Raw genomic sequence first — 14,644 nt, 5'->3', positions numbered from 1 at the left:
ATTCTATTCGGTCTCAAAAATCACTATTATGCACCCTTAGTAAATAGAGATGTTTCAAGGAGGAAAAAAGAAAGATTAAAGAGACGCATACAAAAATGCTAGAATGAAAAGCACTCCCGATTAACTCAAGTGATCACCAGCCCGTTTCAAAGAGGATGCCAATAAATCACCGCCACTGCCATCATCGAGACACTGGATCAATCGCTATTGGCATGCCACAGTCAAGGCAGGCAATCATGTTTTATCTGGCAGTCCAGTTGTATTCCTCATATGCCAAATGTCACCATGCTTTACAGGAAGTGCTGGGGAAAAAAGAAATTAAACGGTAGCAACGAATGAAAAGCCACTTTCAAAAGTATCAGCTCAGACTAACAAACAGCATTGTGGGCACATTTGTCATGATCAGAAAGCTTGTTTTTATTTTTAACATTATACGCGTAACAAAAGTAAGATTTTTTAATGGTTGGTCTGGTGCACTTGTCACAGTAGCCAGTGGGAGGGCCACAGTTGCATGTAGTCGAACTGCTCCACACTCACTGCAAGTGGACAAAACCATTGGGCACACTCTTCGCTTGCTGTTGCACCTCATTTTCAGATTATGTTTTGTTTCATCAGAAATACATGGTATGTATAGGAGATGTTATACTGAGAGAGGTCCCACAGTTAGAAACTGCAGCAGGAGCTGTTGTTCTCAGTTGCATAAAAATGCATTAATAAAAAAGCCATAGATTGTGATTAGATATAAACAAGGACAAATACACAATTTCTGCAATGTTGAAACAGTAAAGCATAACACAAGGACTGTATACGAAGAGCAACCACAGGATACGGAAAAAGTGCATTAATGTAGGGATACAGTTTACAAAGTTGCAATATAAGTTTTAGGTGAATTTTGGTACAGTGATAATGTTGGTGAAGATTTTACATGAGCCGGTAAGCCATTCCAAATTTTCACGACAGCAAAACCAGCAGTTTGTTTGCCATAGTTGCTGCATGATTTTGGGAGTAAAACATTATTCTGTAAAAAATATTTTGTAATGTTGGGGATAGTGAGAATATTTCTGCCAATGGCATCATTTAAGTGTGGAATTTTACGTAAGCGATATATAATGATGGCCTGGTTGTATCAGATGCCACTACCAACTGAAGTTTCTTTGCAGCAGAAAGAATATTTATACACAAACTAGGTGCACATACATCTTGCATACAGAAGGTGCTAAAAGGATGCGATGTGATGCAGTATCGAATCTTGGATAAGTCTCCAAAAAAGGCACTTTCGGTGGCATGCAAAGAAACTTCTGTGTCACTGACACATTCATCACCGTGTTTCTTAAAGGAGTCCTGAAGCACCTCTCGGACTTTGTGAATAAACGCAGTTCCCGGATAGCATATGCTGCTGTGAACATTTCAGCCAAATTTAGCAGTCATGCGCGGTGCATGAAGCTCACAAGCGGAGCGCAGAGTCATCTTTCTCTCAAACGCTCTCTCTTCAGCAGAAGCCTGCTCCTCAGTCTTTTCCGGATGCTTTACTTCGTAATATAGCAGTTTCCCAGATGCGGCTGCTATTGGCCAATAGCTGACCTCTGTCAAGAAGGGTGTTTGGCTCAGTGTGCTTCTTCCTGCTATTACTGTGTTTATTTATTGATGCAGTTTAATCAATAGGCTGAAGTAGCAAAAATCTGCTTTCGAATTTCGATAATAATTACGTGCTTCCAGAAGAAGCCAACTATCGTCTGCTCACGCTCGGTCGCAGCCATCCGTGTAGGAATTGAACTCTAGCAACACTGCTTTTCGGTGTCGTAGCTGTCGGATCTTACTGATTTCAACTAGTTTTGAACACTCAGCTTGACTCAAACGATGCAAAACTTAAGGCCAGACCATACGCATGCTTTGCATCATGCGCTCACTCCTGGCCACTTCTGGTTAGACGCCTTGGTAAACTTCACTTCTTATTGAGCTGTTGATAGACCTTCAAAATGTGCAAGTTGAATGTGGCTACTATCCGTCGGTCAGGCTGGTGCAGGACAAAGCTGATCCACACCACGTAGCACTGCCAGACAGGAGCATATGAGCACGAGCGCGCACTCAACGCCTGTTGTGCACAAAGCAAACACTGCAGTTGCATGTAGCTGCGGTCTGCTACATAGTGTAGATACGGTGACCGCCGCAGGGTGCTGCAACAAGTCCACTGGCTGAGCACACTGCAGCAAGCTAAGGACAACTGAATTTGGCGCTTGTAGGCACCAAAATCGGAAGTAATGGCGTCTACGGGAACATGCGTGCCACGGTGACGTTCGGGAGGTAGGGCATTGCGGGCACGCCCGACTCTGCCGTAGCCTTCACAGTGCAAGTCATTGAAGAAGGAGCAGAAGCACCACAAAGGGGCTGTTCGATTGCCAATAACTCCGCGTCTGCTGAACGCATTGGCTTCTGCTGAATGCAGTGAAGTACTTTTTGTGGCTAAGTATTTCTGAAATAATCTAGTTTAACTTAAAATGCATTTCTTAACTTCGATAAAAAGTGGTTCAGGGCCCCTTTAATATTCTTACATGGAAATAGAGTAGATAAACGATTTACACAGTGTGTTTACAAAGGGTAGCAAGCGCTGGCCAACATGGAAGCCAGCATCAAGCAAGGCACGTCGTCATCATCAGATCAGCCAGTCCCACTAAATCCAACTGTCCACATCATCTCATCATCATCATCATCAGAGAGGAATTGGCAGAAAAAAAAATCAAATCGGAGTATGAGGTTGTGAGGGCGCTGCGCAAGGATCGTAAAAATAAAAAAACTTTAAAAAACTGAAAAACTAAAAAAAAACTAAAAATAAAACTGGAATCAATAAGTAGAAGTACATTCAAGAGCCGTCCTATATATCTCAAAGAAGGGACCACATTCTCAAAATAAACGAATTTTCCTTTAAAGGTGACGTCTTCCGCTATTCATTTTTTGTTAGATGTATAAGAGAGTGGAATAATCTACCGCCTATGATTGTATCCAATGTGTCAAATGATGCTTATTTTTATGTATCCCCCTGCTGTAATGCCTCCAAAGGCGAAGCAGGTATCAAATAAATAAATAATAAATAAAATAAATAACCACCTGGTGACCAGCAATGGTAACCCGAGCAGTGCACATCTCAACAACAGTGACCATCGCACTGTCAGCGATACATACGAGTCGGGTCGTGGGAGGTGGAAGAATCTTTTTCATGAAACGTACTCATTGCAGAGACGTGCGCCCCAATATAAAACATCTCCAGTGTTTCTCTTATGGCAGTGCCTTTGATCATGCTCAAAATTTGCACATCGCTTGCACTCACAGAAAGTTGAGAAAAGCAAGAACAAGGGGAAAGTGGGAGCCAACGTTTTGACAAGTGGAGTTGTCGCTTTGAAAAAGACAAGTCCACTTGTCGAAACATTGACTCCCGCTTTCACCTTGTTCTCATTTTGCTCATCGTCTTGAATTTCCATCTCCCCCCTTCCCCTGTTTACTCACAGGAAGTGTCATTCTTATTAAAATTTTGGGCCTGCTCCCTCATTCTGTCATTCGCACAGTGCCCAGTCAGCTCAACATGGGGCTTGTCACAGGAATCTCGTACCTGCGGCGCAGTTGGTGCTATGTCCAGGGTGTCTGCCAACCGGGAAAACCTGGAAAACCGGAAATTTTCAGGGATTTTGGGTAGTCTAGAAAAACTCAGGGAATTTGTGCCTCTATCAGGGAAAATTAGCTGCGATTGTATTGAAGGGGTCGAAAGTCACGGTAATGCTGGCTCGAGCAACAGACAGGAATCGTATTGAATTGTCTTTGACGCCCTGTCGTTGGCTGGAGGAGTTGCCAGTGTATAGTCAACGACCGACTTTCCGGATGCCCGATAATTTCGACGGCTTCACGGCACGACCACGTACCCCATAGAGTCAATATATCAGAACGTCTCAACTTTCGGACGCAAGAAACATTCCCCGTCCGATTTTCTGGACTTTTTGCCGTGACCGCAGGTCCAAAACGGCTTTAATCAAAGCCACCACCGCTGCCGTTTTGATTACCTCGCTGCCTCGAATCGGCGCTCTCGCACGCAGATCCGCTGGCAGCCAGCCACCACTGCGGCAACGCTAGGCCTAGCTGCTTCTATGTTCGCTATTTACCTTCTTGCCGTTGGGTGCCGTGTTTTTCTTTGAAAGAATTCGTTGCTGTCAGCAATGGCACCGACTCCACATTTGTGATCCTCACGATTGGCTTAGAAGCTTAGAAAGCACGGCGCGTTGCATAATGCCGGTTACCGAAAGTCAGCTTCGCCTCTGTACAGGAATGTTACTTGATGAAGCATGCTCAAAAGTATTGCAGTGAAGCATAACAAGCGTTGGAAGGGGCTACTGCCACGGGACACAGTATGTATTCCTTAATTATACATGCGCGCACCCGGTATCTCTTGTGACAGAACGACAACCGATATGCCTAATACATGTACCTACACGCCTTCAGAGCGTTTTCGAATGTGCCTGTGGCGGTTTGAGCCCTAAAGGGCAGTAAATGACATGCATTTATTTTTTCCAACTGGCCGATTTTTCGGACGTTTTCGCAACCCCTAGGGAGTTAGAAAAATCGCGCGTGGATTGTGCAACTGACCAAGAAGATGCTTCAAATGTTCCGTGGGGTGAACGAGTGGCAGGAGGAGCACAAGAACAGAAACGACCTACGCATTGAGGAATGAACAGGAAAGGAAGCGTGCTGCCGCTGTTTTGAAGGAGCTTGAGCTCAAGAAACAGTGTTGGCTGATGCCGAGGTGCAGGTGTCCCTCATCATAACTAAAATAAACTCTTTAAAGCAGTGAAACACAACACTGAGGCGTCGTGCGTGGGCTGAGAGTATGTCAGGACAGTTGAGGTTGACTTACGAACTGTAGAGAGAGCATCTCAATTGCGAGAAAGTTTGGGCCTCATACCACTGCGCTCGCTATCAGTTGATAGAAATGGCTCATATTCGAAAATATTAGCTTCTGTATACATCTCCTTTTCATTCATATTTGAGAACGTCCGACTCGATTTGCAATTTTTTTCGAAGACATTTTATTTGCTGCACATTTTACTAACCTTTTCCTTTTATTCTCTTTTTGAATGACATAAACACTTCTCCTTAGTATTCAAATTGGATTAAATAGTTTTTTCTTAAATTCTTTTATATGTTTATTAGAGATTGACAGCATCGGGCGATATGGTTTCAGCCCGTCTTGACATAAAACATAGTTCTGCATCACTCAGGGAATTTTGCAAAAGCACTCAGGGAAAACCTGGAAAACTCGGGGAATTTAGATATGTCAACCTGGTAGACACCCTGTATGTCGCACCCTGCCATCATCACCAGTGCTTTCCTGGGGGGAAGCTAGGCCAGCCATTCTCTTGATAATATTGAGGCCTTACCGTTCTTATTGGGCTTTACGATGTTTTAGCTTTTATGGGAGGGTTCCCGCAACTGCCACTAATACAGAACAGAGGAAGCTAGCCGACAATATTGTGCACACCTGATTTTAAATACTAAACGAAATCTGATCTGGGTATGACTTCTAGATTGCAGAGTTCAGGCAGTTAGCAATAATCCCGAGTTTTCGTAAAGCAACCCGTGCAGAAAAGATCACTGCGCACTTCTTGTTCCATCTATGGAGAGTTCTGCTAAACACACAGAACTTGTAAGCTAAGTTTTCGACAGTAGGTGGAGCAAACATATTGGTGCTTTGTTCTGCTTTGTTTATCAAAGTAACCTCACAAGGTTTTCAAGTTCATGAGTCAGCATCCACATAACCAGGGGGGCGACTGCTTGTGCCTTCGATCAGCTCCTCTTGGCTTGGATTTCGACTTCGTCAGCTGTGTTAAGACTGGCGACGACCTGAACACGACAATGGCAGTACTTCTTTGCTTCACAGCAGGTCCTGGAAAGTGGCTGTCCTCAGTGGCAACACGCAAAGGTTAATGTAGGCACCACGGATTGACAAGGCCAGCCTGGTGCTGCACTACTGTACTCTTTGGACTTAACAAAAGAGGAGAGAAACATTACAAATGGGAGCGTAATACACATGACGTTATGGAAACTAACAGCGCCAGGGATTTACAGTATAAGTTCCATGGAAACATAACTAACAAAAATCTATCAATTAGCTTCTACTGTGTATGAAATCATTGCACAATTCAATGTAACACTTCGTACATTATGCAGTCATAATGGGTTATAGAAATCATGTATATTGATGGCATTTTCATCTAGAGGTCCTTGCAGTTCTTTACCATGGCAAATTGTGCTGAGTGATGGTCACATTATTTGCGTAGCTTCTACTGCATTTACAACTAAATGTAAGAGTGAAGACAGTGATCGCTCTTACTTAGGTTGCTGTGTGTGTGTGTGTGTGCTTTGAAAACATTTGTTAACCTTTTGTGTACCAGAATGTATTAAGATATTGTTTACTAAAGGAGCTTTCCTAGAAAATTTATTTCTTTGTAGAATAGTGTACATTTTCTTTAATTGTCTATATCGGTGAGCATTCCGTGAGTGTATTGTTAATAAGTGGACTGTTTTGCTATATCTCACTCTTGCCGTACTGGAGCTGCTGTTAGAGTCATTGAAATGCAATCTAGACTGCAAGTTTTGGAACAAAACTAGTTCAGGAATCTGTTAGAATTGAAGACTTCTTCTGCACGGCACTCTCTTACCTTAGCACATGCGAATAATTACCATGGCAATAAGCAAAAGGCAACAAAAACCCAACACACGAAATGCTATGTGCATCATCTCTTGCGAATAATTAAATTTAAGCCAATGGACTAGTTTGGCTGCAAATTGGCTGGCACCTTTGTTTTTCAACATTTTGCTGTCCACATTTTATATCAGTGGGTTTTGTGTGGCTATAATGAAGCCAAAGATCAAAGGTCCTATAAAACATTGCGTACAGCAAAGTGGATACTCATTCTCTCACTGCTTAGAATGTGTATTGGTAAAAATATTGAAACATCACTAAGAACAACTTGCAGTCTTATTGGGCTTGTTGATGAAAATAGCTGCATTGTAGGCACCTTTCTCTGTCCTTTGTGTATAGTATGCATAAATTTGTGCACCACTCCTGATAGCTTGCAATTGAAATTGAATTATTCAATTCACAAAAGTGCACATTATTGATGTGTGTGCACAGTGGCATTGTTTGGCTTTGCATAAGGCAGCGCAGGCAGACAGGAGTCGCCTTTGCTCACCTGTCACAGTGCTGACACGTGCAAATAGACCTAATGGCAGGCTCCTTATTGTCAGTATATCAGTGCCTTAAGTGACTTCATTATTATGAGATACAACCGTCTAGTAAAGCTTGCAGTGATGGACCGGCTTCCCCCTGGTGCAGGCTGCCCTAGTTTCAAGGCCACGCTGCAGACTTTCCACATGGCACGCCGGCAGCTGCCCGAATTCCTCTCATCCTTTGAGGTGATGGACGCGGAGTCAATGCGCTGCGTCCGAGACAACTTGCGCCTCCGGATGCCCTTGGAAGGGGAGCACCCTTTCTATCTGCTCATTGAAGTGGCTGGTGAGTGCTTCGTGTAGCTTCATAAAGCCATGCACGTCTGCTCCTAGTAACTGTAACTGTGCTAACTTGTGGCAACTTTAGATATTGTTTCTTTATTTCAAGATATATTAGTTGCAAGGTGTAATACGATGCACTCAACTGTAGCTTGGCTGTTGTGGTTTTGAATGGAAGCAAAGCAGAAGTTGTCGCTAACATGTTTTAAAATTTTTGTGTGATATCCTAAAGGAGAACCGAAAAAGTATGAGGGAAAAAAAAGTAATGTGTGATTTTACCAGAAAGTGCTCTGAGAAAAAGCCTGCACATGCAAAGCATGTACCAGCAACGTTTAGGCTGGAATGAGAGGACCAGCCCTAACATCAATGAACTGTGCTGTTAGTTAGAGTTCTGCTTGAACAGAACTTACTTTAGTTTCAAGGGTGAGTTCTACCAGCAGGCCAGACGAACTGCATTGGGTGTTGGTCACAGCTGTAAATGGAGTGTATCAAAGGGACGGCACTGCAGCCTTTTATTCCAAAAGTATTCATCAAATATTTTGGCTTTTGCATCATGAAGAAGTCAGTTGTGGACAGCTCCCTCAACCATCTCAACTTCACAGACCGGTTCACTGTGGAACAAGAAGAAGATGGCACTTTATCTTTTCTGGATGTTTTAGTCTGTCGGCGTGATGAGCGGATGACTTTTTCCATGTAGAAAAATGTGATGCACATTGGCTGGTATTTGCAGTTCAGTTCCAACCACCCTGCCGCCCATAAAGCCTCAGTGATGTGATTTCAATGCTTCTTTTCTGTACAAAAACAATCTGCACATCAGAGGACAGGAAGAAAGAATAAATCACCGTAACCACAGAGTTAAGGAGAAATCGGGACACAAAAGGCTTCATCTGCCAAATGTGGCACGGACAGGGTCGCCATCGTTGTCGTCCCCCCCCCCCCGTACCTTCCTTCCGCTGGCAACAAAGGAGACAAAGTCAGCCTGTCACATTGACTTTAGGATTAGCGAGCAGCTTTCGAGGGTTCTGGCGAAAGAAAGTGTCAAAGTTGTGCACAAGCCAGTGTCAATGCTCGACAGGTTGCTTATGCGGCCAAAGGACCGACCATCTAAGGAGAAATGCCAAGGAAGTGCTTAAAAAATGGCGTGCTCTAACTGCCCGCCACTTACAGTGGTGAAACCAATAATCTTTCTGACAGAATACGCCAGCGCAGGAATGACGTACAGAAACTTGAAGCAGAGCACCATGCTCTCGCTGAACACTGCAAGAAGCACAACCATGCAATTGGTTTTGATGGTGCCTCTGTGATCAACACCGAGACCAACCCAGGAGAAGAATGTTGCTTGAGTTTTGGAAGATTGAAAATTCTTATGGCAATATCAATCAGTCATTGGGAACACTCTCCCCACTGTACACCCATGGCATTCGGGACACTATGGAGAGGAGGAATCGCAGCACAAGAAACACAGGAGTTTAAGGAACGTGGTTTCTTCATCCAGTTTAGTCACGCCCTGAAGAAGGGATCTAGCTGGCCCCAAAATGTCTGGAACTTCTTAACCTTGGCTGAAGCAGTTTTTGCTTCTAATACAGTATTCAGTCGTAAAATGAACGCACTTTTATTCCTGAAAAATATGTGCAAATTTGGGGGGTGCGTTCATTATGAGGGGTAAAATTTCTAGCGATCTTTTTTGCTGTGACCACCTCTAAAAAAGTTGCAGTTTTGCCCGAAATGCGAACCATCGGTTGCGATAGCAAGTGCTTAGACAGCTATACGCAGTAAGGATATTAGTTTTATCGGCTGTATAAACTGCAAACATTTACTTACTGTGTATATTAAGAAGCATGGTGTCGGCGCGCACAGGCACACGTGAACACATCACTCTCGATGAGTGTGGACGCTCGCTGTCAAAAATGCTGGTAGCAGCAATGACCGAAGTGACCTTCGTGCTTCATATAGCTTCAACACAAACTGAGAGGCGAGAACGCCGCACAAACAAAGGTTTGAGCCGCCATAGCAACTAGGCTCAGCTCACTTTCAAAGTAGGGCGCGAGGCCGTGCAATGCGCAGTTTCAGCCGGAGTAAAACGCTTCCTCCCCCCCCCCCCTTCCTTTGGAAGATGGTGCGCTGCCTACATGCTTTCCACCCTTGTGTGCGCGAGATTGAGCCACGATTGTCAGCTTTCATTTCGCACTTTCACTTACACCTACAGTGCACAGCGCGCGGTGCTCGGCGACGACAATGGCAAAAAATGTGCCTAGAGCGTCCATGTAATTGCTATTGCAATAAAAGTAGGAGACACATGCACAGTATGATTTGGCATCTGACACGACTGTACCCGCCGGACGCCATATCAGATGTTGAATCGTACCCTGTGTCTCCTACTTCATGGCAGCAAGTTCAGGGCGCGCTCATTATGCGAGCAAAAAAAAAAACGCACTTCTTGGTTGGAAAAGTGGGGGCTGCGTTCATTAAGTGAGTAAATTTCAGTTTTGAACCTTCATACCTCACCAATGTGGAGCAGCCAGTTGCCACTGCTCCTGCCACCATGGCGCAATAAGCGCAAGAGCCGTCTGCTAAAGTAAAATGCGGTGTTGTGCTGCTCATTTAGGTCTTCCTTGAAATTCAGATAAGTAATGATTTCTGGCAATTAATAATTTGAGGTGGAATGTTACAGATCATTATTTTGTGGTCTGAAAAATTATGAAGTAGTTGAGCTTTTGTTAAATTTACGGGGAACTGTTCACATGGAAACACCAAATGTAGTATGTAAGAGCTAGTGCCTTGAACATGTGTGAGCTGGTCGACTATTTGAATAAGGTTAAAAGATAGCATTATATCAAAGACTGCGTGCAGCAGTTTCGAGTGATATCCTTTAGTGTGCCAGTCGATAAATTGAAAGTTATTGTAGTGTTAAATTGGCACTGCTCAAATGCTGGAGTATGTACATTTGCAAAGATTGCAGGGTATCAAGGTAAAATGATGGACTGCGATAAACGCAACCTATGGCAATGGGGACGGGAAGTGTGGTGCAATCTACAAAATATTTCTCCTACATCTACAGCGTCTGAAAGAATCGTGAAAGGGATCTTGGTTTTTATTAGCATAGCCATCCCCCACCGCTACGTGTTGGCCTGTTTTTGCAGATGTTAGAGTAGTTTGGCAATGTTACTTCAAAGTCTTTCACATTGCTTCTTAGCCATGTTTCGGCAAGTGCTGTGAAATGGAAGGATTTAAGCAAGGTTAAGCTATGAAGTAGGCTACGAACGTTAAAGTTAGTAAATTTTATCTTTGTCGCTGTCGCTTTATTCGTTTTTGATGTGAAAGCATCAAATGGACCATTGAGCGAAAAAGCTGGTGGCGTCTATAGCAGCGACACGGCATCTAAATTTCCATTGGCTGCAATGCCGCATCACGAGTGCTCGTGACACTGGCTTGCACCTTCTGGCCTGAGCCTCTGCAGAGCAGAGCAGGTGAAACGGAACACCTGCTGCCGCGGTAGCATACCACGCGTTGCATGAGGGGAGAGGGCATCGCCTCGATGCCATATCACTAGTGTGCTTCAACAGAGCAGATACGGTGACGGGATGCTAGGGGGAATTGCGTCAATGCCCGTTGGTGGCTGCTCCTGCTTCCTCTGTCTCTCGTCACGCAGGACGTCGAAAACATTACTCACAGCACAAAACTCGAAGGACCGCTCAGCAGCATTCAATTGCACATTAATGCTTTCGCATTCACAACTCATCAGAAATGCTTAGGTGTCCTCGGATTTTTTTTTTTTTTTTTAGAGAGAGACCTGAGAATCGGATGACATAGACAATAGTGTTAAAAAATGACGTATAGCACGAAGGACAAGGACTGCAAGAGACAACATACACAGCACTGCGTATGTCGTCTCTCGCAGTCCTTGTCCTTCGCACTGTACATAATTTTTTGTCATGAATTACCAATTAGCCCAGGCAACCATCCTAATAGACAATAGCGTTTTTTTTTTTTTCACCATCCCAAACATAAAATTTCCATTGATACACAATTTGTAAAAAATTAAAGCAACATTATGTCCGTCCTCTTTCTTTGTTTTCCCAATGCTGCATATATTTTTCTAATGTCCTGCACTCAGGCAGAGAATCCTTGCTGATAGAGTAGTTTGCACCCTTAAATTTGTAGCAGTTCCTTAAAAATGTTTTTTTGTCACAGGAGTCGACAAGTTTAGAAACTATCCGTCTGCATTTATTTCTTGGCCTGCCTAGTTGTTGTATTGCACCGGCTTTAATTTTTAGGGCATCCTTATGAACCTTTTTACCAACTAAGTGTTCAACTGAATTGTTGCTCTTTTTTGGAGCACCATACAATGTCAAGTTTGATCTTCTCAAGCGGTGCAGTCACTCCTTGCTGGTGAGCTCAGCATAGATCGACCACACTCCAAACAACGCCTCTTGATTTTAGATCATAAACTTTCAGCTCAAGGCATGCTATAACTTCTTTTAGGTATTAATTTGGTCTGTGCAAGTTGCAATCTCATTATCGAGAAGAGTGAGTTGATCCAGCTTGCTGTCCACGGATTTAAGCCAATGTTCTTTTAGTTTATGTTAGGTCACCAGAAATTCGCTGAATTTTTTTTAGCAAACTGTAGTAAGTGAAGACTTTCAATGTGCAGCAATAGTTTCCCAAGGTAGATGACAGAGCTCTGTTGAACACACCTTTCTCGCAGGCTCGAATGACAACACCGTGGAAGAGAGCCTGTTGCAGTTTGTGGACAGCTGCATGGGCCACTCTCATGTCTCAGATGGAACAATGGCCAAGGATTCAGCACGTGTCAAGGTGGGCATAGCTGCAGGAATTACTCATCTGTTTTTCTCTGCATTCAAATGGCAAGCAGATGCACAGCCAGCCCTCTCACATACCCAATCCTAGATATGAAGCAAAATTTGAGCTAGTTGTGGGCTCCACTACACTGCAGTTGGTATTATTATTTATGTACATACCTTCACAGCATTTTGATGGGCATTACAACCAAGAATTCACCCATAACACATGCACATTACAACACATCTGTGAGTAGACTGTCCCAGAGTACCAACTTAAATACATTTTACGGTGACGGTTGCAAATACATTTTTTGAAATTAAGTTAGCGACATCGCTCAGTAACCTGTTAAGTAATAGAAAAACAAAAGAAGACTTGCCAAACAGTTCGGCTCTGCGCCAGTCCTCTTGTACTTTAGACCATGGTCAACACTTGAGGACACGTGGTCAGGGTTAGGTATATATTTTGTGCATAATGTGCACAGTTTCATCAGCCTCTGCTTATATTCTTGCCAGTATCTGAACGGCCTTGCCCCCTTGTCTCGGAAAGAAAAGCCTTTCTTCAAAGGTCCCTATCTTTTTCATGCAAGTGCCCATATTTGTGGCCCTTGATGACTCTGCAGCTGCAGTGGTTCTGTAAGTGGCATAACATGTAAGTGGCATAAGCACTGTGCTAACATATGTCTGTAAGGAAACAACCTCATGACACCAGCCATCTTTCACCAAATTACTAACATAGTTACTGTGTCCCATTCAGGTCTCATCTGCGACAGTCTCAAGGATAATCATTCGTGGATTCAAATGGCCTGCATTGTTTTAGAGCAGCATTTTAGAGTAGCTCTGGAGTGGCTTCATAAAGTTCAATATGAGTCATACCTTGCAGGGGCATCTGTGCCAGCAAGCGTTTGGTATGTTGCAACTCCACGTACCCAAGCACACGAGGGTTGGTCCCTCCTGCCTCTAACCGCGCTAGAGTTAGCCATGTCCGGAGAAAAAGAAATCCTGGGGTTTGAGCCGATTCTGAGTGTTTAGGCCTTTAAAGCCCCACGGTGTAGGAAACACACTCCTTTGTATTCGGCTTCACGTAGACAGCACCCCCAAATTGACCCGCCTGGAAGAAATCGCCAGTTGCCTTTTCCTGTCCCCATCTCCACTCATTTTCTTTCTCTTTCACTCTTTCTTCTTTCCTGTCTTCTACTCGCTTCTTCTGACTTCCGGGTTTCCAGATGGCAAGGGTTAATCTTGTGTGGCTAACCAGTCTTCGTTATACTGTATTTAGTTATAGCAGCGATGTACAGCTGGCATTGGTAGGACTTCCCTTGCAGGGGCTCCTGTCATGTCCCCGCGTTGGGCTCGTTGGTGCGCGGTTGGCGGCGCTGCCAAATAATTAACACATGCTATGCCTGTGGCACTTCCCACTGCCTCAGATTGACCTCTAAAAAGAGGCCGCACCGATGGAACTTGTCAATTTTTTGGTAAAAGTCAAGACAACCTGATCAAGTACCATGTCATCCACTGTGAGAAAGCTGAAACTAAAACCAGATTAATTTCCCCATTTGTTGTCGCAAAATGCCTGAAAGAGACCATTAGCACAGCTTACAAAGCTACAAAGATGGCAAGTGGAGTCATACTGCTAGAAGTATGCAGCAAAGCTCAGCAGAGCAAGCTAAGTAATGTTGAGAAAGCTGAAACTAAAACCAGATTAATTTCCCCATTTGTTGTCGCAAAATGCCTGAAAGAGACCATTAGCACAGCTTACAAAGCTACAAAGATGGCAAGTGGAGTCATACTGCTAGAAGTATGCAGCAAAGCTCAGCAGAGCAAGCTAAGTAATGTTGTGAGTTTTAGAGACATCCCTGTAACAGTCGCTGCACACCTTACCATGAATACTGCTAAAGGTGTTGTCTCGAAAATTGACTTAATGAATGTGAGTGATCTTGAACTTTTGGACGGATGGAGAGAGGAGAATGTTATCAATGTTCAAAGGATTAAAATCAGACGCATTGACCAAGAAATACCTATCAAACACCTGATACTTACTGTCAGCGGCAGCACACTTCCAGATACACTTGAAATGGGGTACCTAAAGGTCGGAGTACAACTGTATGTACTGAATCCAAGGCCAGAAGTTTGGACACGGGTCCTAGAGTTGCCGAGGTCAGCTGACTTGTGCAAATTGTGCTGCAAAAGACATGCTTCTGACAATTGCAAAGAAACACTCCACTGTCCCAACTGTGAAGGAAACCAACTGGCATACTCTTGGTCCCATCTGGAAAAAGAAAGGAAATCATAACCAC

At 43.9% G+C, this 14,644-nt stretch overlaps 1 protein-coding gene across 2 annotated transcripts in view; it reads left to right on the top strand.

The window, feature by feature from the left end:
• Positions 1 to 14,644, top strand: part of D2hgdh (D-2-hydroxyglutaric acid dehydrogenase) — a 106,633-nt gene that overhangs the window by 80,764 nt on the left and 11,225 nt on the right. For both annotated transcript variants that reach the window (XM_075686838.1, XM_075686837.1), the window contains exons 6-7: positions 7,376 to 7,555; positions 12,254 to 12,363. In XM_075686838.1, coding sequence (XP_075542953.1) covers positions 7,376 to 7,555; positions 12,254 to 12,363 — 290 coding nt within the window. The remainder of the gene's footprint in view (positions 1 to 7,375; positions 7,556 to 12,253; positions 12,364 to 14,644) is intronic.

Source organism: Dermacentor variabilis, chromosome 3 (genome assembly GCF_050947875.1).
Source record: "Dermacentor variabilis isolate Ectoservices chromosome 3, ASM5094787v1, whole genome shotgun sequence".
In the NCBI taxonomy this organism is placed as follows: Eukaryota; Metazoa; Arthropoda; class Arachnida; order Ixodida; family Ixodidae; genus Dermacentor; species Dermacentor variabilis.
Note: the sequence above shows the minus strand (reverse complement) of the source record. Positions and strands in the feature narration are given on the sequence as shown.